At 34.5% G+C, this 27694-nt stretch overlaps 1 protein-coding gene across 3 annotated transcripts in view; it reads left to right on the top strand.

Moving 5' to 3' along the window:
- The window catches only part of LNPK (lunapark, ER junction formation factor), a 74304-nt gene that overhangs the window by 40005 nt on the left and 6605 nt on the right, over positions 1–27694 (top strand). For all 3 annotated transcript variants that reach the window (XM_049615500.1, XM_049615502.1, XM_049615501.1), the window contains 4 exons: positions 12672–12884; positions 23839–23944; positions 25238–25308; positions 26464–26634. In XM_049615500.1, coding sequence (XP_049471457.1) covers positions 12672–12884; positions 23839–23944; positions 25238–25308; positions 26464–26634 — 561 coding nt within the window. The remainder of the gene's footprint in view (positions 1–12671; positions 12885–23838; positions 23945–25237; positions 25309–26463; positions 26635–27694) is intronic.

The raw sequence follows: 27694 nt of genomic DNA on the forward strand, positions 1-27694 counted from the left end.
GGGAGAATTAACCACTAGTTATAAGATAAATGAATTGTTTGTTTGTTTCTTTATTTAAAAAAATTTTTTTAACATTTATTCATTAAAAAAAATTTTTTTTAAGTTTATTTATTTTTGACAGAGACAGAGTGCGAGCATGAGCTGGGGAGGTGCAAAGAGAGAGAGGGAGACACAGAATCCGAAGCAGGCTCCAGGCTCCAAGCCGTCAGCACAGAGCCTGACGCGGGGCTTGAACTCGCACACTGTGAGATCATGACGTGGGCCAAAGTTGGACACTTAGCCAACTGAGCCACCCAGGTGCCCCAAACGCTTATTCGTTTTTGAGAGACAGAGAGAGATAGATCATGAGCGGGGAAGGGGCAGAGAAAGGGAGACACAGAATCCGAAGCACGCTCGAGGCTCTGAGCTGTCAGCACAGAGCCCGACGTGGGGTTCGAACTCACAAACTGCAAGATCATGACCTGAGCCGAAGTCGGTTGCTCAACCGACTGAGCCACCACCCAGGTGCCCCATAAATGAATTGTTTATTTAAAAGAACATGTTAAATAATTCTTATGTGCAAATACCATGAGGAGTACAAAGATGAATATAATACGGTTTTCAACCTTAAGAAGCGTATAAGCTTTTTTTTTTTTTTTCCTCTTAAAAGTATTTCTTCTGGAGGGTCCTATTCTAGTATTACTAGTTCTTCATCTGCAGTAATTAATTGCTGTTTGGAATTTTTTCCTTATTGAAAAAAATTCTTTTTTTTTTTTTTTAAATTTTTTTTTTCAACGTTTTTTATTTATTTTTGGGACAGAGAGAGACAGAGCATGAACGGGGGAGGGGCAGAGAGAGAGGGAGACACAGAATCGGAAACAGGCTCCAGGCTCCGAGCCATCAGCCCAGAGCCTGACGCGGGGCTCGAACTCATGGACCGCGAGATCGTGACCTGGCTAAAGTCGGACGCTTAACCGACTGCGCCACCCAGGCGCCCCGAAAAAAATGCTAAACATATCTCAACTTCATTCTACTTTTTGAGAATTATAATTGAGTTTTGTTGTTTAATCCTTTCAAATCTCTTTTAGGTTTCTATTATTGTGTAGGTGACTTAGTCATACATTTTATTTATGTTTAAGTTCTCTGTTCCTGTGATTTAGTCAAATATTTATGTCTTTGCTTTTACCATTGTTCATTCGTTTGTTCTTTCCTTCGTCCTCCTCCTTCTCTCCCTCCTTTTCCTTCCTTTCCTCTCTTTTACCTGTTTCTGAACTGAAATAGGTAGGGGAAAAATATATATGTGCATATATATATGTGCAAAAATATATATGAATATATATGTGCATAAATGGTGCTTGAATAGATTTGCTCCCAAATCAAATTGAATTGTGCTGTTCTTATTTGAATCTAACTCTCTTGCATGATTGCTGAACCAGAACTGTGATTCACGTGTAGTAGATATATTTCTTTTATTTCTTATTACTTATTATTAATAATATATATTATACTGAGATTGATTATAAAATTTGAGAATAGTATTCTTTGGTTTTCTTAGGTTTAGCATTAAAAGGAATGTAATATTTACTGGGAACAATACTAACCTGACCTTCACCTTCTTTTTAATAAAGTTAATGTTTTAGAATATTTTTAGATTTACAGAAAAATTACCAAGCTAGTACAAAGAATTCCCATATACCTTTGTACCAAGTTTTCCCTAACATCTTACATTAGCATAGTACATTTGTTAAGGGTAATGAGCCAATATTGATTCACTATTAAAAGTCCACATAGCTTATTCAGATTTCCTTAGTTTTTTATTTATTTATTATTTATTTATTTTTAATGTTCTTTTTACGTTTCAGGATCTCATCCAGGATATACCACATTGCATTTAGTTGACTTGTCTTCTTAGGCTTTTTTGGCTGTGCTTGTTTCTCAGACTTGTTTTTCATGACCTTGACAGTATTAGTCTTGACCCTTTTTTATAAGGAATTTTTATCAGTGGGTGCTTAATATTAGAAAATCAGGGTAATCATTTGATATGAAGAAATAAATTAACATAAAAGGTAGATATATGTGTATATATACATATTTACATTTAATAGAATGATAACGGTACTTAGAATCTTAGCATTCTTTCTAGTTCTGTAGAAATCGTAGACTGAGAGATGGGAAGACTTTGTTCTTAGTAGATTAAAAAGTAGTAAAGTTTGGAATTAATGAAAAATGATATTTGCAAGTATAATTTTCTGAATAGATTCTATAGGATAAAGAAATCTAGATATTTGGGGTTGGTAAGAAATTTGTGTGCTATTGGGAATGGCCTATAAGACATGGAATAATTGATGATGGAGAGAGTGGGGACAATTGGTAGAGAGTCCGTAAGGAGGCAAGAAGGAATGGGATTTAGTGTACAAGTGCAGGAGTTGGCTTTTGATACGAGCGTGCATAGTTCATCAATAATAAGGGAAGACAGAGAACATGGGCAGATACAAGTAGGTAGTGAGAATTCTCTTCTGATTGTATCTATTTTCTTAATGAGAGTGAGAATGGGGGAGACATCGTTGGGGCCCTGAAGAGAATATATAAAATAGGTCTCTAGGAGACTAAGAGAGTAAATGGATTAGGAAAATGTAGGAATGCCAGGGGACACTAAAGTCCACTTAAAGTTAACAGTCACGAATTTAAAGCATGGTTGTGCATGTTTTCCTGTTGTTTAGCTGTATGGGTAGAGGCATGGAGTAGGAAGAGAGTTGGTTTTAACCAGGGTTGGGGTTTTGACTAATGGATTAAATAAAGTGATAAAGGGGCAGGGTGGTGAAATTGTTTGCAAGGGAGTGATTATGACAATATATTGTAGAATCTAAGATGATCATGAGGGAAGTAAAGACATGAGAGGCGGGTGATGGACATCAAAGGTATTGGTAGTAGTGATACAGGGGTCTGAATTACAAGATCTCTTTTATATGGCTCTTGACCTTAGAATTGGTTTTACATTTTTAAAGTGTTCTAAAAAATAAGAAAGAAGAATAAGAATATCCAACTGAAGCTGTATGTGGTCCACAAAGCCTAAGATATTTACTATGTAACCCTTTACAAAAGTTGGCTGACCCCTTTAATAACTAATGGATTATAGATCCCTCTGGAGTTGAAAGAATAATTGAGAAATTAAGCTGGAAGGGTAACTGTGCTTTCAGAGTGGGATGCTTGAACTTGAAAATGGTGCAGTTACCTTTAATGGCAAAGTTCTAAGATTAAGTTATGACCATAAATTCTTAACAGACTTTCTTATATTTGTTTCAAAAGGAAGTCACCTATACATTCTTTTTTACCTTTGTACATAACCCTGCATCTCTACTAATGACATTAACAAAAGAAAAGTCAATTGTATTCTGCCACAGCTAAATTTGAAATCAATAAGTATTGCAGAAAAATTTAATGGCTCTAGGAAATGGATTATAACTTCTTAAGTAGGTTTTTAGAATTTACTCACTTGTGTTACGTGGCATATGTGGAAGATTAAAGTAGAAATCACTGTTTTTGATCTTGATAGCAAAGGGAACGATACTTCATATTTTACTGTTTTTTGAGGTGTATGTTTGATTAAAAAATCTGGAAAACACTTGTAAAATAGTAAATTTACTTTTTGGGATGTTCTTAAGTGTCATATCTATACTGTTGCAGTTATCTATTTTTTTTAATGTTCATTTATTTAAGAGAGAGAGTGGGGGAGGTGCAGAGAGAGAGGGAGAGAGAGAATCGTAAGCAGGCTGCATGCTGTCAGCACAGAGCCCGATAGAGGGCTCGGTCTCACGAACCGTGAGATCATGACCTGAGCCAAAATCAGGAGTCTGACACTTAACCGACTGAACCACCCAGGCGCCCCACACAGCTATCTATTGAATAACAAACCACCCCAAAACTTAGTGGCTTACAACAACATTCATTTGTTTTGCTCATGAATTTTCAGTGTTGACAAGGTTTGACAGAGACTGAGCATCTCTGCCTCACATCTTTTGGATCTACCTGATTGGGCCTGGAACATCTACTACCAGGATGGCTTACTCACATGGCTGACAAGTTGGTGCTGGCTGTTAGTTCCTCTCCGCATGGAGTTCTCTCATGGGGTCACTTGGGCTTGCTCCAACATGGTGACTGGATTCTAAGAGCAAGCAGCCCAAGAGACAGAAAGTAGTCCTGAAAACTGGCACATTTATATTCTCTTGGTCAAACAGGAACAGATTCAAGGGAGGGGACATAGACGTCCTCCATCCCCCATTTGATGGCAGGCAAACCAAAGCATCCTGGGCTTGTATTTTAAAACTGCCACGTGTGCCTTAATACAGGTAACAAAGGCATTTATGTCTCCATCCATTTTTCAGTGTTCGTCTTAAATGCCCCATTCCCATGAACCCTTCCTTCATCCCATCATCACCGAGTTTAATCTCCCCATTCTAGGGCCCTCTATGGCACTTTGTTGGTTCCTTTTTTATGGCACTTACCTGCTGTTTCATGATTTTTGTGTGATCTTTGCTTGCCACCTCTGTGTGCAACTCTGCATTCCATTCAGTGGTGCTTTACTCAGAGTGGTTGCTTAATAAACGTGCTGAGTTGAAGGAAATAAAAGAAAACTTTTTCTTAGAATTAACAAATTGTGTTTAAATGTTGTAAAATAATAATTTACCAAATGGGATGTTGGTGAGCTGCCAGGTGCAAGTTGTTTAAAGTTGAAAGAGGTAGGAGACTAAGTAGAAATAAACCATCAAGGTGATGAAAAAAGTAAATGTTGAGATAAAGAATTATAAAGCAAAACATTTTTTTTTAATGTTTATATATTTTGGGGGAGAGAGAACGAGCATGACCATGAGTGGGAGAGGGGCAGAGAGAGAGGGAGAGAGAATCCCAAGCAGGCTCCACACTGTCAGCACAGAGCCCCAAGCAGGGCTCGAACCCATGAACCATGAGATCATGACCTAAGCCAAAATCAAGAGTTGGATGCCCAACTGACTGAGCCTCCCAGGTGTTGCCAAACATCCTCTTTTCAACTGAAGTACAATTGACATACAACATTGTATTAGTTTTAAGTGTACAACATAGTGATTTGACAATTGTGTACGTTAGCTTTCCAAGCTAAGTGTAGCTACCGTCTGTCACCATACAAAGTTCTTGCAGTATTGTGGACTGTATTCCCTATGGTGTACTTTTCATCCCAGTGGCTTACTTGTTTTATAATTGTAAATTTGTATCCCTTAAGCACCTTCACCTATTTTGCCCATCCCTCTATCCTCCCCTCCTCTCTGGCAACCACCAGTTTGTTGTCTGTATTTATGAGTCTATTTTTTATTTTGTTTGTTCATTTTATTTATTTATTTATTTATTTTAATTTAGTTTTTATTTTAGTGCAGGTGGGAGACAGAGGGAGAGAGAGAGAGAGAGAGAGAGAGAGAGAGAGAGGGAAAAAAATCTTGAGCAGGCTCCCCTGAGCCAAAATCAAGAGTTGGATTCTCAACTGACTGAGCCACCCAGGCATCCCTGTTTATTTTTTTTAGATTTCACATTATAAGTGAAATTACATGGTTCTTGTCTTTTTTCTGTCTGACTTATTTCACTTAGCTTTATACCCTGTAGGTCCATCCATGTTGTTGCTAATGACAAGTTCTCACCCCTTTTTATGGCTGAATAATATTCCATTATATGTATAGGTGTGTGTGTGTGTGTGTGTGTGTGTGTGTGTAAATGGCACATCTTGATCCATTCATCTGTTGATGGACACTTAGGTTGCTTCCATATCTTGGCTATTGTAAATAATGATGCGTTGAACATAAGGGTGTATTTAACTTTTCAAATTAGTGTTTTTGTTTTTCTCTGGTAAATACTCAGAAGTGGAAGTTGTATGGTATTTCTACTTTAAAATTTTTAATTTTTAAGGAAGCTCCATACTGTTTTTCATAGTGATTGCATCAATTTACATTCCTACCAATATTGTAGAAAGGTTCCCTTTCTTCCACATCCTTGCCAACACCTGTTATTTCTTGTCTTTTTGGTACTAGCCATTCTGACTAGTGTGTGGTGATATCTCACAGTGGCATTGATATTCATATCCCTGATGGTTAGTGATGTTGAGTTTCTTTTCATGTGTCTGTTGGCCATCTTTGTGTCTTCTTTGGAAAAACATCTAGTCATGTTCTCTGCCTGTTTTTAAATTGGATTATTTGTTTATAAAATAATATAAGAAAATTTATTATTAATTTAAAAAGCAGAACAACACAAATAGTAAACTACAGGCTGGCAAATGGCATATGTGATTAGCATATTTTCTGCTTGAAGTTGGCTTTTTTTGTATGGTCTCCTGAAGTTAGGCTGAAATTCTCAATGAAGCAGGCAACACAAATTCAGCTGATTAACAATCTTAATTCTGTCTGCAATCTTAATTCCTCTTTCATGTGACATAACATTTGTAGGTTCTGAGGATGAGAATGTGCATATGTGTGGGAGGCCATTTTTCTGCCTACTATACCATCTAAGTTGGATAACAGGCAGTTGGAAATTTAATCTTGAAATGCAAGTGGAAAGTAAATTTATTTCACAGATGTTTATTAAGCTCACACTCTGTGGTAATTACTTACCAAATCCTGGGGCTACTAAGATGCAGTTCCTGTCTAGGAGCTCTTGGTTCAAAAGGGTGCGCTCACGTAAATAATCTTAACGTATTAAGGACCACAATGAAGGTGGTAGGTACAAATCACAATGCATTATAAATTTTAGTAACAGTGTGCCTTGAGAACACACTGGGATAGGACTGTTCAGGTCTACTTCACATGCAAAGATAAGAAGAGGGAAACAATGGGCTACCTTAAGAGACTGCAAATAGTGCTGTATGCCCAAAAAAGGGAGGTAGTGTTTATGTGAGGGAAGGATGATCATGAAGCATTTTGTATGCAACATTCTGGAGTTTGAGACTTTATTGTATATGTGACATGGAAAGCCACTGGAGGCTTTGCATTTTAGAAAGAACACTTTTTTTTTTTTTTTGTAATATGGAGAATGGATTTGGAGAGAACAAGTTTGAAGACATGGAGATGGATTAGGATATAATCTAATATAGGTAAGAGATAAAGGCCTACAGGATATAAAGTTGTGGCAAAGGAGTTGAAAAAGAAGAGATTTAAGAGATAATTAAGATTTAAGATTAGATTGACAAGATTTTATGACAATTAGATTTGGAAAGTGGGGAGTGGGAAGAGGGGTCCAGATATCACCTAGGTTTTTGGCAACTGGTTAGATGTTTTAAGCAAGATAAGCATAAGACTTGGAGTAGTACGTTTGTGTAGAAGATAATGGATTTGCTTTTGGATTTGTTGAGTCAAGTGACATCTAAGTGGTATGGTTTATAGGTAATTGATTATTTCATATGAAGCTCAGGAAGAAGGTTAAGGTTATAGGTACAGATTAGGAACGATTGGGACGTATAGATGATAGTTATTCAAACCATAGGATTGAGTGAAATTGCCCAGGGAGAGAAAACAGAGTAAGAAGGCCTATGGCAGAACTCCAGGGAATATTAACATTTAAGGGTAGATGGCAAAAGGAGGAGCCCAGGAAAAAGAAGGAATGATTAAAGTTAAAAGCAGAACTAAACTGGCACCTAGAAAGTTGAAGTGTAGTTAGGGATGCATCTGCTGTCATAGTCTGCAAAGGGTCAGGTGAGTAGAAGACAAGTGAGGCCATTGAATCTGATAAGTTATAACAGAGTTGAAGGCATTGTTGTAATAAACACTGGGATTTGTATCCTGCCTCCATCTCTTATTTTACTGTGAGAATTTGCAAGTTGCTTAGCTTTTGAGCTTTAGTTTCTTCTTTTGAAAACTAAGGATGAGAATTATCTCAAAGAGTTGGTTTAAATATTAGATGAAATTAGTAAACTCACATTAATCACCTAGTGTAGTTCCTAGTAGATAATAGGGATTCCTTAAAGAGTAGCTGTTAACAGTAATGGTGTAGGTTTGTTGGTAACCAAAGCAGTGGTGTCTTCAGTGGTAAGTGGTAAGTGATATTGTAGCTAAGAAAGACAAAAAACAGATTGTGTTGGGTTGAGAAGTGAAATGTTGGGGAAGTTTTTCTTCCCTCCCAAAAGCTTTGCCTCTATGGGAAGGAAGAGGTTATGGAGTAATTTTGTTGTTAAAAGGCATCCACCTATTGAGAAAACTATCTAAGTGGAGAAATAGGGCAGAGGCTGAGTTTAAAGTAGCTTAGCATGAGTAGAATATGTAGAAGATGGTACAGTGAATATAGAGTTCAGAAAATTTTGAAAGTAAAAGAGATGTCAGATCCATGGTCTTTATTATTTTGATTGTTTAAAGGAATCATATAAATTTAAACATTAGAGACCAGAGTTTATATACATTTAACAATGGAAATTCTGAAGATATATCCCTTATATCTCACAGAACTACATTTAGTAATCACTTATAAAGAGCCTTATTCACCCCCAATTTAAAAATCTCCGCATTTACATATGTGAATCATTCAAAAGCTTTTTCTTGACACTTTTTCTTATGAGGCTTAGAACCGGACACAGTGTTCAGAAAACCTTTGACCAGTGCTAGGGAAAATATGAGGATCATCTTTGTAGTTTTGCCAACACTCTTTAAAGAAATTTGAAACCCAGAGTAGATAAAAGACTTTTTATCTACATAAGGAACTGGTGGTATCACTAGGATGAAAATCCAGGTCTCCTAACTATAATATGGTATTCTTCCTATTCCAGCTTAATACCGAAATGAAGACAAAACCCTCTACATGTAAAGAATCAGTATGTAAAAATCTGATAAATCAAGAGAATTATTTGATTTCTAGAACTTTTATCTCAAGAATTATCGATAATATGCTAGAATTATAGATTTAAGTTTTTGCATAAATTGTGAATTTACACGTTTAAGTCAGTTCACAAATAACTTTAGGAAAACATTTAATTTGTACATTAATATCTACATTTTATTTTAATTATGGCTTTAGAAGTTGTAGGTTGCTTAGCTTTTGATTTATTGTAATCTCTGGAAAGTTCAGATGAATACTACTAATAGTTATTGTTTATTAAGTACTTATTAAGTACTTGTGCTTTGGTTAAGCCCTTTGTGTTGCTTATCTCATTTAATCTTTACAATAACCGTAAGAGGTTAAGTATTCCTATTATGAGGAAGCTGAACTGAAAGTTGTCATCAACTTGGAAAAGGTTGCATGCACATCTAATAAACAGGGTAGAGCTGAAACTTAAATCCACACAGCTTGATCCCGGTGTCTGGTTGTTTTTTTTTTTTTTTTTTTTTTTTGTTTCAAGTTTTTATTTAAATTCCACTTAGTTAACATACAGTGTAATATTAGTTTCAGGTATAGGATTTAGTGATTCATCACTTATATATAATACCTAGTGCTCATCACAAGTGCCCTCCTTAATACTTATCACCCATTTAACCCATTCCCCTGCCCTCCTCCCCTCCAGCAACCCTCAGTATGTTCTCTATAGATAAGGGTCTGTGTTATTGCTTGCCTCTCTCTTTTTTTCACCCCTATCTTCATCTGTTTGTTTTTTGAATTCCATATGTGAGTGAAATCATATGGTATTTGTCTTTCTCTGACTTATTTCTGGCAGTCTATGCTTTTTAACAACTGTCTTGTTTTTTCATTATTTTAAAATTTGTTTATTGTAATGTACTGGTTTTTAATCTCATTCAGATTCTATTTGTTTCATTTGGAATTTAAAAATATAGACATGTACTCATTCTTGTTGAATGTGATTTTTATTGAATCAGTGACTGATCACAGATAAGGATGTTGAAACATCTTGTAGTGAAGACTTGAATTTATGAAACACTCTTTATGATACTTTGCCAGAATGATGTGAAATGCTTGGTAAATATTTTGGGGGGATGGTATTTTACATTTAAATGCAGGAAATGTTGAATATAACAATATAATACTTAGTTGAATACCATAAACATTTTAGAGAAATTATATTACAAAGCATTTGTGAATGGCAGGTGACTAAAAGTAGATAAATCTTAGATGTTTTAAATTGAGACTACCAGAATATTTCATAACACCTTACCAACTATAGATTGGATGTTGTACTACTAGGTACTTTCACCTATTGATATTCTAATTCTTTGTTACTTGCTTTTCCTTTGAAAACAATGACACTATGTTTTCTCCCTTTCCTGACTCTCTTATATCATTTTTCTCCCTTTTCTGCCTAAATTTAGATTTAGAAATTATTAAGCCAAGGGTCTCTTTCATGGAATGCTACACATGGTGTCCTTTGTTAACTAGCTAGTTACAGACCTCATCTTTCAGTCCTACATGGCTGATGTTAAAAGGGTACTTTAGTTAAGTGCTCCAGGGTAGATGCGCATTTAGAGGAAGCAGTTTCAAATCTTAATAGCTACTTTTAATATAGTCTAATACATGTTAAACTTTTATTTATCTGGAAGGAAAATGTCTTTTTTTGAGTTATGGTTTACCTGAAAATTGGCTGAAAAATGATTTGCAGTACCTGATACCTTGTTTTTTAAAATCAATTCAGGGGTGCCTGGGTGGCTCAGTCGGTTGAGCGTCCAACTTCAGCTCAGGTCACGATCTCACGGACCGTGAGTTCGAGCCCCGCGTCGGGCTCTGGGCTGATGGCTCAGAGCCTGGAGCCTGCTTCCAGTTCTGTGTCTCCCTCTCTCTCTGCCCCTCCCCCGTTCATGCTCTGTCTCTCTCTGTCTCAAAAATAAATAAACGTTAAAAAAAAAAAAATGAAATCAATTCAAATGACCAAATCTTAATATAATTTCACTGCTCTTAGTACCTTTTGTGTGTGTTTTTTTTTTTTTTTTTTTTTTTTTTTAAGTAGACTCTATACCCAACCTGGGGCTTGAACTCATGACCCTGAGATCAAGCGTTGCATGCTGTACTGACTGAGCCAGCCAGGTGCCCCTCAGTACTTTTTGCAGCATTTAATGGCTTTCCTAATGTGTTACCACCTCTTAAGGTGTTCCTTGTGAGTAAAAGATAATTAGGTAACCAGCTAATTTGCAAGAGATATTAGGATACAATTAGTCCAGGTAAAATCTGAAAGTTTCCAAACTGCATGGAAAATCACCAAATACAAAGACAGTTCCATTTCTATAATGATGATCTGCTTGTAATTTATTATTTCAGTGGCTAGGTTAGAGACTAAATTAAGAGCCAGAGGACAATTAGTTGGTCTCAGTAATAACACCCTAACTGGTCATTTGAAAATACTTTGTGTGAAAACACTGTCATCTGAAATATTATGGATGTATTCAGTAAATGTGAGCTATCAATACAGACATTATCTTATTTAATCCTTATTACAGTTCTATGAGTTAATATTATTATCCTGAATTTACAGATGAAGAAAAGAGGTTTAGTGAAGTTATCCCATCTAAGGTCTTGTAAAGCTGTAGGATTCTAACCAGACTTTTCTGATTACAGGGCCCAGGTTCTTAGCTGGTAGACTAGATTGTAGTAAACTGAAATCTGATGCTAGAGCTATACTTTTAGTGGCAGTGAACTTTTAATGAAAATCTTTAACTGCCAAACAGAGTCCAAACTTAAAATATTTTGCTTCTGGAAGTATGCATTTTTACCAGTCATGCCAATTGGAACTTAACTTCTTTAGTTTCAGCCTACTGTTCAAAGATTTGTGATAATTTAAGGTGATATGTAGAATTAAAAAGCTATAAGCACTTCTTTACTTGAGATCTTACCATTGACATTCAAGTAAGATATGGTGGGAAGGGGAAATGATAGAAGTGAAATGTTATGGAGTAGGGAATTATGAAACTTTCTGTAAAGGGACAGATAGTAAATATAGTAAATGGCTCTGACAGTCATATGGTCTCTTCTCAGCTCTTCTAAAGCAGCTATAGGCAATATGTAAACAAAAAAGAGTGTTGTCATGTTTTAATAAAACTATAAAAAGGGGCAGGAGCCTGGATATGGCACATTTACCAACCCCTAATACAGAAAATCTTGTAATTTCTGCAACTAAAAGATGAGATTTATTTAGATTTATTTGTGATGATACTGTTTATGCAGAGTGGAAGTTTTCCTTTATTGAATGTATTGACAAAAAAAAAATTACCAAAAGGATGTTAATAATATAAGGAGAGTGGGAATGGTACCTAATAGTAAAGAATACTTTTTCAGCATTTCTGTGACTACTTAGATTAAGTACCTCATAAATTATTTGATGATTCTAGAATATACTTCATTCATTTCTTAGTTATCTTTTTTCTTATCTTGAAAAAAATCTGCCATTTTCATTAGAGTTTTCACTAATTTTAATAAACTTTCTTTCCTTCATCATAAGTTAGAGAGGATTACTATAAAAAGACATGACACATTATTGGGGATGGTTTTATTTTCATTGAATTTATTTTGAAAAGTGATACCTGTGATAGATTGAGGCTTTTTGTGTAAATATATACAGTTGGAAGTATAGGATCAGAAATGGAGTACTCTGTTATAGTCAGTTTTCAATGTACATTTTATAGATTTCTTATTATAAGAAGTCTTGACCCTAGAGATGCTTTCTGGTGCCACAAAACTTCACTAAACGTGTCATTTGTGGTATTGGCTAATACAGATATTAAAATGAAAATACACTTTTTAATTCTTATTCTCAGAGATTCGTCAGCGAACTGCAGCTCAGAGAAACCTTTCTCCAACACCAGCAAGCTCTAGCCAGGGCCCTTCTCCACAAGTTCCAGTATCTCCTGGACCACCAAAGGACAGTTCAGCCCCTGGTGGACCCCCAGAAAGAACTGTTACTCCAGCCCTATCATCAAATGTGTTACCAAGACGTCTTGGATCCCCTGCTACTTCAGTGCCTGGAATGGGTAAACAGAGCACTTAATGTTATTTACAGTTTATATTGTTTTCTCTGGTTACCAATAAAACGGGCCATTTTCAGGCAGTATGGAAATGGCATTTCATTTGGAAATAGCAGAGCAGTTATCTGATTAAGCAGGAGTTCCATATTCAATTAGCCATAACTCTTTACAGCTGGCACCTTGTGATACTGAAACCTATTTCTTGAGCTCATTTAACTGTTATGGCTTCTTTGTTTAAATGGCAATAAAACTTTGTAGTATTCTGTAGTCAACAGTATAGCATATCTTTTTTATATTCAGATTTAGAATGGCTCCAGATTTATATAAAATGGGGATAGAAGAGAACACTTTTGGAATATATTCATGTTTTTTGCTAAACTCTTCACATACATTTTTAAGCATGACAACATATTCCAGGAAGACTATTTCTGCATTGTAGTCTACAGTACTATTATTGTTACTATGGGCTGGTAGATTTTTCTTTCATTAAGCCAAAGAACCTTAGTATTTTCTGACAGATACTTTAGCATAAAGTTCTATTAAATTAACATGCTGCCTTTACTATTTCATTTCTTTGGATTTTCTTCAGTGTGGTAGAGCTCTAGGGGAAGACCCCATTTTTGAAGTGTAATAGATTATATTACCCTGATTATTATTTCTTTTGGAGTGTGATGGTACATGGAAATCTACTGCTTCAGCAGATCACATTATTTTATATAAATTTCCATGTCATATTCTTGAATATGGTAGTAAATGATTTATCTTGTCTTTATTTATTTATTAAAGTTTATTTATTTATTTTGAGAGAGAGAGAGAGAGCGCGCATACACACACGGGGCAGAGAGAGGGAGGGAGAGGATCTCAAGCAGTCTCCATGCTGTCAGCACAGAGCTGGATTTGGGGCTCAGTCTAAACCGTGAGATCATGACCTGAGCTGAAATCAGGAGTTGGACGTTTAACTGAGTGAGCTACCCAGGGCCCCTATTTATCTTATTTTAGGATATTTAATTCTAATTTAGATGATTTTGTTATTTCATGAGTAATTACTAACCCGTACTTTATAATGATTTTGAGGCTAGTGAGTAGTTGATATCAAGTATACAGGGCACTTATATAATAAAAGCAATCTAAATGTTACTATGACAGTAGAGTTTTTTCCTGCTTTGCGTAAAAAAAAAAAGGAGCATAAGATTTTAGAAAACTGTTAATTTATAAACAAATTAAGAAAGCTGGCTGCAAATTAAATGTATATAAGTCATAACTTTAAAGTAGTTACTGAAAAAATACTTTCAAATTTGACATATAATGATGTCACTTAAGGCAGCCATGTATTTTGTGAAATTTAGAAAGATTAAGTTGATTGAAAATTATTTATCTTTCTGTTATTATCTGATTGATTTGAAATACACATGATTTGTAAAGTTCTTAGTTACTGAAAAGTTATGAAAGAACTTTTTCTTGTCTGAGAATGCATGAATTATATACATTTGTGTATCTAATTAGTTTTAAGGAAATAAACGTGTATTTATTTATTTTGAGAGAGAGAGAGAGAGGGAGAAACCTGTATAAAGTAATAAAAACTGTATTGCATGTATAAGAATAGGGTTATAGAGGGAAAATGGCCTAAATTTCATGATCATGTAAATAAAGCATATTTTACTAATATTCTTGATTTTGTTTTCCATGTAGAAGAGTATTTAAGTTGTACATTGCCAAAAATATGAATGAGTTAAATGATTTCTTATAGAGAAGATTAATAATTCATTTTTTCATTATGCCATATTTGTGGAAGAGACTCAATCTAATGTGTATTACCACAGGGCTCCCATATGTTTGAAAATTAATAACCAGCAGGTACTTGATAATTTGCCAGGCTGTGTAAAAATGACCAGTATTCCTACAATGATTGCTTTTGATGTTTGTATTAATTACCGTTATCCATAACAGCATAAATGTGAAGATGTGTTATTTTAAAAGTCATCAGTATGCACAGCATTTAAGATATTTTTTATGAAATCTGTTGTTTTATGTATCCAGATTCCTTTATGGACATTTTCATTTTAAACATGTAGAAGTAAACTATTCCAGCAAAAGGTAATTTGACTTGAAGGCTTTCAAGATATAATTTGGCATACTTATTCTAGTTGAAAACTTGATAATGAGTGTGCATTATCTAAGTGTTTGCATCCAGGTTTACCTTTTGATGATAACAATTGAATGTTAATACAAGTAAACTAATATCTGATGAAATCTGAAAAAATGTTCTTGATTTGTTATATTAAGAACTTATTCTACAACTTATATTTCATTTGTTAATTGCTACAATTTTGACATCATTTGCCCTTTTTTAGATGGCAACAGCCTTTAGGTTTGTGGTGATTTACAAAGCAAATCTCTTTTATTATCCTTTAAAACATTAACATAGTATTGTTACTCTTAAACTTTGGTTTTTGTCAGAATCATTTTGAAAACCTTGTATCCTTGTATTGCAAGGCTTATTCCAGCAACGTCTCATTTTGTTGCAAAGTCTTCTGTGAGGTCTTCATGTAAACCTTCATTGCTGCCCATCTTATTTTTGTGTTCATCCTGCCTTGCTTTACAAAGGCAAACATCACTTATTTTATTCTCTCACTTTCTTCTTAGTGCTGCCTTCTGTGTTGTCTCTCAGTTCAGAGTATCTCCTACAAACAGTTCTCTTTCGGTTTTCAAAGTTTGTGGAGTTACAGTTCATAACTCTTCATTTTTGTTGTTGATGTGTTTATGTGATGTAAATCACTAATTAAAACTAGGTTATTGGGGCGCCTAGGTGGCTTAGTTGGTTGAGCATCCGACTCTTGATTTTGGCTCGGGTCATGATCCCAGTGTCGTGGGATTAAGCTCCACATCAGGCTCTGTGCTGAGCATGGAGCCTACTTAAGATTCTCTCCCTGCTTCTGTACCCTGCTTGCGTGTGCTCTCTGTCAAATAAAAATGAAAGTAACGAAAAAGCCCCCCCAAAACTATGTTATTCTTTTACTCTCTATTCTCCACTTGTCTCTTCTGATATTGCCTAGTTTATTACATGAACACAGTATGTCTCTCTCTTTGTTTAGATCTTCAGTTTTTCTCAGCAATGATTTGTAGTGTTTAGTGTGTAGGTTTTGTATGTTTTTTTGGTTAAATGTATATGTAATTGTTTCCAACTTTTGATCCTAATGTAAATGGCTTTGTTTTGGTATCTCCAGTTGTTCATTGCTTATATATATATATATATATATATATGCGCAATTAATTATATTATATATATTATATTATATATATTATATATATATTATAAGCTTATATATATATATGCAATTAATTTTTGTATTTTGGTCTTGTATCCTGTAATCTTGTTAAACTTACTTATTAGTTTTATTAGTTTTTAAATAGATTCTATAGTATTTTCTACATAGACTCTTACATTGTCTGTGAATAACGGTAATTTCTACTTCTTTTCTAATCTGGTTTCCTTTTGTTTCTTACTCTTACCTTATTGCACTAGCTAGAACCTTTAAGTATAATATTAAGTAGAAGTGTCAAAAGCAGGGGCGCCTGGCTGGTACAGTTGGTGGAGTGTGTGACTCTTGATCTTGAGGTTGTGAGTTCAAGCCCCATGTTGGGTATAGAGATTGCTTAAAATATTAAAAAAAAAAAAAAAAAAAAGAAATTGCAAAAGCAGATATTCTTGCCTTATTGCTGATCCTAGGAGGAAAGAAGTTACTTTTTCACCAGTCAGCATGATGTTAACTGTAGGGTTTTTTCTGTTGTTGTTGTTATTGTTTTGTTGTATCTGGATAACTTTTATCAGGTTGAGGAAGTACCCTTTTATTTCTAGGTAGCTGAAGACTTTTATCAATAATGGATAATGGATTTTATCATTTTTTTTCTGCATCTCTTGAGATGCTAATAATGGGGTTTTAGTTTATTTAATGTCTGTTCATACAGTGAAATACATTGATTTTTAAATATTAGACTATCTTGCTTCCCTGGGATAAATCCGACTTAGTCATGGTGTTTTATTTTTTATATATATTGTTGGGTTTGATTTGCTAAAAGTTTGTTAAAAATGTTTGCATTAATTTTCCTTAGGGATATTGGTCAACAGTATTTTTTTTTTCTAATAATGTCTTTGTCTGATTTTGCTATCAAACGTATGAGAAAGTATTCTCTCATCTTCAATTTCACAGACAAGTTTGTGGAGAGTTTATATTATTTTTTCCTCAAATGTTTGGTAGAATTGACAGGTTGAAGCATCTGACTCTGGTGTTTTCTTTGTGGAGGGTTTTTTGTTTTTGTTTTCAAACTAAAAATTCAGTTGAAAAAAAATCTACAGACTAATATCCCTTAGGAACATAGATATAAAGTTCTTAATGAAATTTTAGCATGCTGAATAGTTACCGGTTTCTTGTTGAGTAAGCTGTGGTAGTTTGGTGGTCTTTCAAAGGATTTGTCTATTTCACTTAACTTTTGAATTTATTGGGATAAAGCTATTCATTATACTCTTACTATCCTTTTGATATCTTTATAATTTAGATTTATGCCATTTCTTTCATTCCTGTTGATAGTATTTTTTATCTTACCTTTTTTTTTTTTCTCTGATTAGTCTGGCTTGAGGTTTATCAGTTTTGATCTTCTCAAAACAACCAGATTTTCTCAATTATTTTTATATTTTCTATTTTATTATTTACTCTTTATTCCTTTATTCTGTTTATCTTGGGTTTCATTTGCTCTTTTCTTTTAGTTTTTTAAGGCGGAAGCTGAGTTCATGAATTTTAGATTTACCCCCTTTCATAGATGTTTAGTGTTATAAATTATCCTCTAAGTACTGCTTTAGCTTTATATCATAAATTTGATATGTTGTTTTTTCATTTTCATTCAATTCAAAATTCCATTTTGATTTTTCTTTGAACCCTCGGTTATTTAAATGTATGTTATTTAGAGATTTGTTATTTGGAGGTTTCCTTGATGTCTTTCTGTTGGTGATTTCTAATTTAATTCTATTGTGTTCGGAAAACATACTTTGTATTTGAATCTTCTTAAGTGTACTGAAACTTGTTCTATGTCTCAGAATATCATCTGTCTTGGTAAATGTTTTATATTCACTTGAATACATATTCTGTTTCTGTTGAATAGAGTGGCTATAAATGTCAGGTCAAGTTGGTAGCAGATAGTGGTGTTCAAGTCTTTTACGTCATTACTGATTTCTGTCTTTATTCTGTCAATTATTGAGAGAAAGCTCAATCTCCAACCACATTATTTTGTGTGTATAAATAAATAAATACTATTATATATATACACATTATATATATTGTATATATATGTTGTATATACTGTTATATATATATTTTATATATTATTGTGTATATATATTGTATATACTATTATGTATACATATATAGATTACATATATACCAAATATATACTTGTCTATTTCTTTTTGTACTTCTGTTAGTTTTTGCTTCATGTGTTTTGAAGCGCATTATGATGCATATGTATGTTTAGGATTATTGTGTTCTCTTGATAAATTGACTCCTTTGTCATTATAAATTACCCTTTTTTATCCCTGATAATGATATTAATACAGCTACTCCAGATTTCTTTTGATTAGTGTTAGGAAATTTATATATATTGTTTCTGTTATTTATTTTTAAACTATTTGTGTCTTTGTATTTTATTAAAAAAATTTTTTTAATGTTTATTTATTTTCGAGAGAGACAGAGACAGAATGAGAGTGGGCTAGGGGCAGAGAGAGAGGGAGACACAGAATCTGAAGCATGTTCCAGGCTCTGAGCTGTCAGCACAGAACCCGACGCGGGGCTCGAACTTACGAACTGAACTGTGAGATCCTGAGCCAAAGTCGGACACTCAACTGACTGAGCCACCCAGGCACTACAATGTTTATTTATTTTTGAAGGAGAGAGAGACAGAGTGTGAGCAGGGGAGGGGCAGAGAGAGAGGGAGACACAGAATCTGAAGCAGGCTCCAGGTTCTGAGCTGCCAGCACAGACCCTGATGCGGGGCTCAAACTCACAGCTGTGAGATCATGACTCAGCCACCCAGTCAGCTGACTGAGCCACCCAGGCGCCCTTGTATCTTTGTATTTTAATTTTTTTTTTTTTTGAAACAACATATATCAGGTCTTGCTTTTTAATCTATTCTGACATCTTTGGCTCATAATGGAGATGTTTGGGCTACATACATTTAATATGGTTGGTATATTTGGGTTTGAGTTTCAGTCTTCTATTGTGCTATTTATTTTTTTTCTATTTGTCCCTTCTGTTCTATTACTTCTCTGCCTTCTTTTGAATTGAGTATCTTTTATTATTTTATTTTATCCTTTTTCATTGCCTTACTAACTGTATTGCTTTCTCATGTTATTTAAATTTTTTTTTTTTTTTTACATTTATTTATTTTTGAGAGACAGAGAGAGACAGAGCACAAGTGGGGGAGGGGCAGAGAGAGAAGGAGACACAGAATCCGAAGCAGGCTCCAGGCTCTGAGCTGACAGCACAGAGCCCGACGCGGGCTTGAACTCACAAACTGTGAGATCATGACCTGAGCCAAAGTCGGACGCTTAACCGACCGAGCCACTCAGGTGCCCCTTTTTCACATTATTTTAGTGGGTGTTTTGGGGTTTACATATGTCTTATATGTATATACTTTAACTTACAGTTCACCTTCAAGTGATATAATACCAGTTCACAAGTAGTTTGAGATTCTAACAACAGTATACTTAGGTTTCTCCTTTCCTGGACTTTGTGCTATTATTTCCATACACTTCTAGATATGTTGTAAACCACACACACAAAAAGAGTTATTTTTCCTTTAAGCTATCAATTATATTTTAAAGGGATTTAAATAATGAAAGTTTTCTATATTTACCCGCATGGTAACCATTTTCGTTATTTTTCTTTCCTTTGTATAGATCCCACTTTGTGTCTGATGTCATTTTCCTTCTGCCTGAGGACTTCTTTTAACATTTTTACAGTGCAGTTCTGCAAATGATGAATTCTTTCAGTTTTGTACGTTTGAAAAAGTTTTAATTTTGCCTTCATTTTTAAAAGATGTTTTTGCTAATACGGAATTCTAATTGATAGTTTTTCTTTAAAAATATTGTTTTACTATCTTTTGGTTTTCTTATTTTCTGATGAGAAATCTGTCATTCTTATCTCTGTTTCTCTGTATGTAATGCACCTTTTTATGACGGTGTTTAAGATTTTCTCCTTATCAGTGGTCTTAAGCAATTTGATGATCTGTGCCTTGGTGCAAAATTATTTCTTGTGCTTAGGGTTTGTTAATATTCTTGGATTTGTGGGTTTATAGCTTTCATCAAATTTGGAAAATTTTTGTGCATTATTTTTTTGCAGTACTGTTTTCTCTTTCCTTTCTTATGGACTCCAATTATATGCATATTATGCAGCTTGCTGATGATTTTTTAAAAAAATTTATAGGCTTTTCTTTGTGTTTCATTTTGTATGGTTTCTATTGCTATATCTTCAAATTTACTTTTTCTTTTCCCTGTAATATCCAAAGTGCTATTTATCCCATCAGCAGACTTTTCATCCTAGACATTATAGTTTTCATCTGTAGAAGTTCAGTTTAGGTCTTTTAAATTTTTCCATTTCTTTACTACCACATTGAATCTTTCCTGTAGATTCTCAAGCGTATAGAATAGAGTCATAATAAGCATATATTTGTCTACTGAGGCGCCTGAGTGGCTCAGTCAGTTAAGCGTCCAACTTCAGCTCAGGTCATGATCTCACAGAGCCCTGTGTCGGGCTCTGTGCTGACAGCTCAGGGTCAGGACCCTGCTTCGAACTCTGTGTCTCCCTCTCTGTCTCTGCCCCTCCCCCACTCATGCTCTGTCTGTCTCTGAAAAATAAATACATGTAAAAAAAACCAACAAAATACAAAGCTTTAAAATAATGTGTATTTGTCTACTAATTCTATAAACTGTCATTTCTAGGTCATTTTTGGTTATTTTTCTCATTATGGGTTGTATTTTCCTGCTTATTTGCATGTCTAATAATTTTTTAATGCTTTTTTTTAACTTAATTAAATTTATGGGTCAATGCCCATCCCCCATTTTCCCCTCTCCCCCATCAACCCTCAATTTGTTCTCTGTATTTAAGAGTCTCTTATGGTTTGCCTCCCTCCCTCTCTGTAACTGTTTTTTTTTTTTTCCCCTTCTCTTCCCCCATGGTCTTCTGTTAAGTTTCTCAAGATCCACATGTGAGTGAAAACATATGCTATCTGTCTTTCTCTGACTGACTTATTTCACTTAGCATAATACCTTTCAGTTCCATCCACATTGCCACAAATGGCAGGATTTCATTCTTTCTCATTGTCAAGTAGTATTCCATTGTATATATAAGCCATATCTTTATCCATTCATCAGTTGATGGACTTTTAGGCTCTTTCCATAATTTAGCTATTGTTGAAAGTGCTGCTGTAAACATTGGGGTACAAGTGCCCCTGTGCATCAGCACTCCTGTATCCCTTGGGTCAATTCCTAGCAATGCTATTGCTGGGTCATAGGGTAGTTCTATTTTTAATTTTTTGAGGAACCTCCACACTTTTCCGGAGAAGCTGCACCAGTTTGCATTCCCACCACCAGTGCAAGAGGGTTCCTGTTTCTCCACATCCTCGCCAGCATCTATAGTCTCCTGATATGTTCATTTTAGCCACTCTGAGTGGTGTGAGGTGGTATCTCAGTGTGGCTTTGATCTGTATTTCCCTGATGATGAGTGATGTTGAACATCTTTTCATATTTCTGTTAGCCATCTGGATATCTTCTTTGGAAAAGTGTCTATTCATGTCTTCTGCCCATTTCTTCACTGGATTATTTGTTTTTCAGGTGTGGAGTTTGGTGAGTTCTTTATAGATTTTGGATACTAGCCCTTTATCCGATATGTCATTTGCAAATATCTTTTCCCATTTCGTCGGTTGCCTTTTAGTTTTGTTGATTGTTTCCTTTGCGGTGCAGAAGCTTTTTATCTTGATGAGGTCCCAATAGTTCATTTTTGCTTTGAATTCCCTTGCCTTTGGAGATGTGTTGAGTAAGAAATTGCTCTGGCTGAGGTCAAAGAGGTTTTTTCCTGCTTTCTCCTCTAGGGTTTTGATAGTTTTCTGTCTCACATTCAGGTCTTTCATCCATTTTAAGTTTATTTTTGTGTATGGTGTAAGAAAGTGGTCTAGTTTTCATTCTTCTGCATGTTGCTGTCCCGTTCTCCCAGCACCATTTGCTAAAGAGACTATCTTTTTTACCACTGGATACTCTTTCCTGCTTTGTCAAAGATTAGTTGGCCATACATTTGTGGGTCCAATTCTGGGTTCTCTGTTCTATTCCATTGGTCTATGTGTCTGTTTTTGTGCCAATACCATGCTGTCTTGATGATTACAGCTTTGTAGTAGAGGTTAAACTCAGGGATTGTGATGCCTCCTGCTTTGGTTTTCTTCTTCAGTATTACTTTGGCTATTTGGAGTCTTTTGTGGTTCCATACAAATTTTAGGATTGTTTGTTCTAACTTCAAGAAGAATGCCGGTGCAATTTTGATTGGGATTGCATTGAATGTGTAGATTGCTTTGGGTAGTATTGACATTTTAACAATATTTATTCTTTTAATCCATGAGCATGGAATGTTTTTCCATTACTTTGTGTCTTCTTCAATTTCCTTCATAAGCTCTCTGTAGTTTTCAGCATACAGATCTTTTACATCTTTGGTTAGGTTTATTCCTAGGTATTTTATGGTTCTTGGTTAATGCTTAGTTTTTGAGAGAGACAGCGCATGAGTGGGGGAGAGGGAGAAACAGAATCCGGAGCAGGCCCCAGTCTCTGAGCTGTCAGGACAGGGCCCGCCATAGGGCTGAACTCACAAACCATGAGATCATGACCTGTGCCTAAGTCAGACGCTTAACCCACTGAGTCACCCAGGTGCCCCATCATGTCTAATAATTTTTAATCTGATATCAGGCATTCTAAGTTTTATGTTATTGAACACTGGATGTTTTTATGTCTCTATAAGGTCCTCTGAATGCTTACCCAGTGACCTGTGAGTTATGAAGTTTTCCACTCTGGTTGGTGAGAACGTGCTATACTTTGGCCCCATGTGAACACTATTACCTTTAATATTTGGGGGCAATTCTTTCTCTGTCCTCAGTTTCATCATACACATGTACCAATCAGTACTCTGTTGAATAGTCTCAGGGATCCTCTGTAGATCTTTGGTGTTCTTGCTCTGTGCATTTTCTTCTCTCTAGTACTCTTCCTGTAAACCCAAGCTGCCTTGGTCTTCCTAGAGTTCCAGCTTTATCTTCTCAAATTTAGGGAGACTGATACATTTCAGCTGGGTTTACCCTCCCTGAGCTGTTGCCTAGAGATTTTCTCCAGGCAACAAGCTGGGGCAATTGTAGGTTCATCTTACTTGCTTTTGGTCTCTCAGGAATCTTTATCCTACCTTGCCTGATTTTTAATGTCCTTACAACTGTTTCATAATATATTTTGCATAGTATTTTAGTTGTTTTAGGTGGAAGGTAAATCTGACCCCTGTTTTACTCTATTATTGCCCCAAATGGAAGTCTCCTAATTTGTTATTACATAAGATTTTAAGAATCTAGGCATTTTAAAAATTAGTTTGTACAGAGACCAATGTAGCTTCATTTCTTAATAGATTATGTTGACGGTTTTGATATAGAACATAATTTAACATATTTTGTAGTATATATTTTTAATGAAAACCTGAATGCTCTGAAGAGATTTATAAGAATTGCTGTTATTTTTGTTAAAATCTTTCAAAAGTTCTGACAAGCATGGATAGTACTTGGTAAGTTAATTAAAATTTAAATGTATTTTATACATATAAATAAATATGTGAGTAATATTTAAATATGTATTATGTAAAAATAACTATGTAAATAAATTTTATTGTTCCTTTACTAGGTCTTCATCCTCCAGGTCCACCTTTAGCAAGACCCATTCTCCCCCGAGAGCGAGGTGCTCTGGATAGAATTGTTGAATATTTAGTTGGTGATGGTCCACAGAACAGGTAATGTTTGTTAGGGTGGTAGGTAAATGAAAATGAAGAAGTTTATTGGTCAAAAGGGTGTGTGTGTGTGTGTGTGTGCGTGCATGCACACTAGACATTCTATGGTTTTGTGACTCCTGTTTCCTGATTTTAGAACATAATAGAATATTTTATGTCCCTGTAAAAGAGAACATACTCAGTTGTTTTTTGGTAAGAGTTTTGATAAAATACAAAAAAATATATAGAGAGAACAAAAACTGTTGTAACCCTACTATAAGATTATTTTTAGAGAAATTAAATCATTTGTTTGAAACTTTTAAACTTGAAGAGCACACAAATAGTGAAAACTTGGTAGTTTGTAAGAAATGGGGTTTTATAGATGTCAGTATGGGAGTCGGTGATGGTAATGATTTTAATGGCAACGAGGACAATTTAGATATGTTTGACACTATGGTTTTCAAAATAGTTTTCCAATTATTATCTTATTTGATTTTTACAATAATTCTAGGAAGATAGGGGTGATGTGAGCAGAGCAACTGTCATAATATAGACTTTTCAAAAATACTTTAGGATAGTAGACTAGAATATTTGACAAGGTTATTGGTTAATATTATTTCAATAAAAGGACTAGAATTTAATGTTAATGTAATAATTGTATATTATTCAAAACAGACAAGTTGTTGTTTGGTCGGGCCAAGTGTTAAGTGCATACACAGAAAACAGAGAGAATGTATAAATAGGAAATGAGGAAGATGTATAACTAGGATAGACACAGCAATCGTGATGTTTGGAAGTTAACCTTTGGACTGGACTAAACAAATTCATTTCTTTACTACAGACTTCTCAGAAGTTTTATTTTTATTTTATTTTATTTTATTTTATTTTATTTTATTTTATTTTATTTTGTTTTATTTATTTTTCAGAAGTTTTAATAACATTCATTGTGAATCACTAAGGGGTTCCATCTTTTCCAATCTAATCTGACCACGGATTTTGGGTCTATTATCGTCAGAAATACATGTTAGGAAGTACTGAAATTTAAGTGTTCTGTTACTGAATATGTTTGTTACCTTAGTAAGGATATATTCATTTGACTGTTGCTTAGTTTGTTTTTCGTTTTGTGTATAAATTATATTTTAGAAAGGTTGAAATTTTGGCTGTTACGGTTAAAGGGTATTGTTTATTGTTTACTAAGTAACATTTAGTCTGTTATGGCATATTTAGCTGTGTAAAATATTGGTTAGCTGTGATGGCTATTTTCATGGGCTTTGTCTGCATTTGTAACTGATCTGTTCATTTTTCCTTTTGGTGTAGGTATGCCCTTATATGTCAGCAGTGTTTTTCTCATAATGGAATGGCTTTGAAAGAAGAATTTGAATACATTGGTAAGAATTATTGGGCATTTAGATTAAAATATTTTACTCTTAAATATTTCATCCTATGCCAAGTCCCATGTAATGTCACTTTGTTTTAGGTGCTCTGTTTGTATTGTTCAGGCATATTGTCCTTATTTTAGAACACAGAGCAAAGCAGGAACAACAATGCAGGTTTTTTCCTCATATAGTGTACAACTTCTAGGTCTTTTCAAACTTCATTGTGCATCAGAATCACCTGAAGAGCTTTTAAAAATACCATGCCCAAGACCCACCAACTAAGAGTCTGTTTTAATTGATTTGGGGTAGGTCCAAGCTTTTTTTTTTTAAGCTCCTCAGAGGATTCTCTTGTGCAGCCACTATTAAAAATTATTGTACTAAATTACTTATGTTTCTTAAATATGACATACTATAGTTTCTTGGGCACGTGAGCAATGTTCTGGATTTTAAAATCCCTAATGATTATAGTGACTAGAAATGTAATTTCTGTAATACATTTGGATCATAATATTAATATTATTTTGCTATTAGATAACCTGCTGTGTAACTTACCATCTTTTCTGATTTATTTATTTACTTATTATTTATTTATTATTTTTAAAAATACAATTTATTGTCAAGTTAGCTAACATACAGTGTACATAGTGTGCTCTTGGCTTCGGGAGTAGATTCCCATGACTCATTGCTTACATACAACACTCAGTGCTCATCCCAACAAGTGTTCTTTTCAATGCCCATTACGTATTCCTCAACCCCCCCCCCCCATCCACCTTCAGTTTGTTCTCTGTATTTAAGAGTCTCTTATGATTTGCCTCCCTCTCTGGTTGAAACTACTTTTTTCTCCTTCCCTTCTCCCATGGTCTTCTGTTAAGTTTCTCAAATTCCTCATATGACTGAAAACATATATCTGTCTTTCTCTGACTTTTCTGTTTTAAAATTAATATTCTAATTCTAATAATAATTAGAAATTATGCTTTAAAATTAGCTTTTGTTAGAGCACCTGGCATTGTTATTAAAACTAGATGTAGTTTCACAAGGGATAAATAACTTTTGAAGGGTTCTTTGACTATTTGCAAAAGTAATCTTGAGAATGATCTGATTAGTCCTTGAATTTTTTTTTTTTTTTGGTTTGTGGTTTCGTTTATTTTTTAAAAAAATTCTCTGCAGCTTTTCGATGTGCCTACTGTTTTTTCTTGAATCCTGCAAGAAAAACTAGACCTCAGGCTCCAAGACTTCCAGAGTTTAGTTTTGAGAAGAGGCAGGCAGTGGAAAGCTCAAGTTCAGTTGGTCCCTTGCCCTCAGGAAGTGTGATTTCGTCAGAGAACCAGACCAGTGAAGGTATGAATATGTTAATTAAAAAGTTTTATCTCTTAATAATGTTTGCTATTTAACATTAAAAGCATAATGCTTTTAGATAAGAATGGATTAATTTATCAGATTTTGCAGCATGCATATATCAGCTATTGCTCTGATACTCAGCCCTCCTGTGTGATTGGTATGATGTGTTTCAGGGTTAAAATGTAGGTTACCCTGTGTTAAGCAGCATCCACCCACAGCTGGGTAAACACTGTTTATGGAGTGACATCTAGGAACTGTTGGGAGATTTAACTAGTGGTACTTTAATGGAATCATTTTTTCAATTTATTTAAGTGAAGCATGTTATAAGAATTACGCAACTACTTGTAAGGGTAAAATTCTGCTATAATTTGTAGTTAACATTGATAAAATAGATTCGTGCCTACCATTGGAATTGGTAAGGTTACCAGAAGCAAGAAACTTTGGAACTGGAAAGTCGTCCTTGGCATTCTTTGGATAAGTATGTTGATAGGACTGGTGTTTCTTTGAAACAATTTATTGAGGTGCACAAGATTTAACATTGCTGCTGTATGCCTTTGATGTAAAACAACCTTTTGCAAAAGAGAAACAGAATTTATCAGAATTCATTGGTTTTTAGGATTCATCTTTAATTCTGTTTTAGGACTTCTTGTGGAAGTTTCATAAGCAAATGGAAAAGATGAGGTGGAAGATCTGACTATTAATTGCCAACTGTTTCTTGTTAATATTAGGTGGGGAGCTATTTGTTAAGCAGCTCCTAGTCATGGAGATGCTAAAATTATGGCACAGGCCATGATATTTTGGTGCTATGCCTGATGTAGAAAAAAATCCATATTCGAAGTTTAGTTCACATAGTGTATTTAGCAGTCTGTATTCATCCTTTTAATTTCTAGGAATTCTCATTTATAGATATTTGATTTCTTCTTTATACAGACACTGAGTAGTGAAAAAACTGCTTTAACTGAGAACAATAAAGCAGTGAATTTTCAGATATCGGAAGGTTAATATAAAAATTTGAGTATCTTTTTTTTTTTTTTTTTTTTTAACTTTGAAGAGCGAACCT

Source organism: Panthera uncia (assembly GCF_023721935.1).
Source record: "Panthera uncia isolate 11264 chromosome C1 unlocalized genomic scaffold, Puncia_PCG_1.0 HiC_scaffold_3, whole genome shotgun sequence".
Taxonomy (NCBI): Eukaryota; Metazoa; Chordata; class Mammalia; order Carnivora; family Felidae; genus Panthera; species Panthera uncia.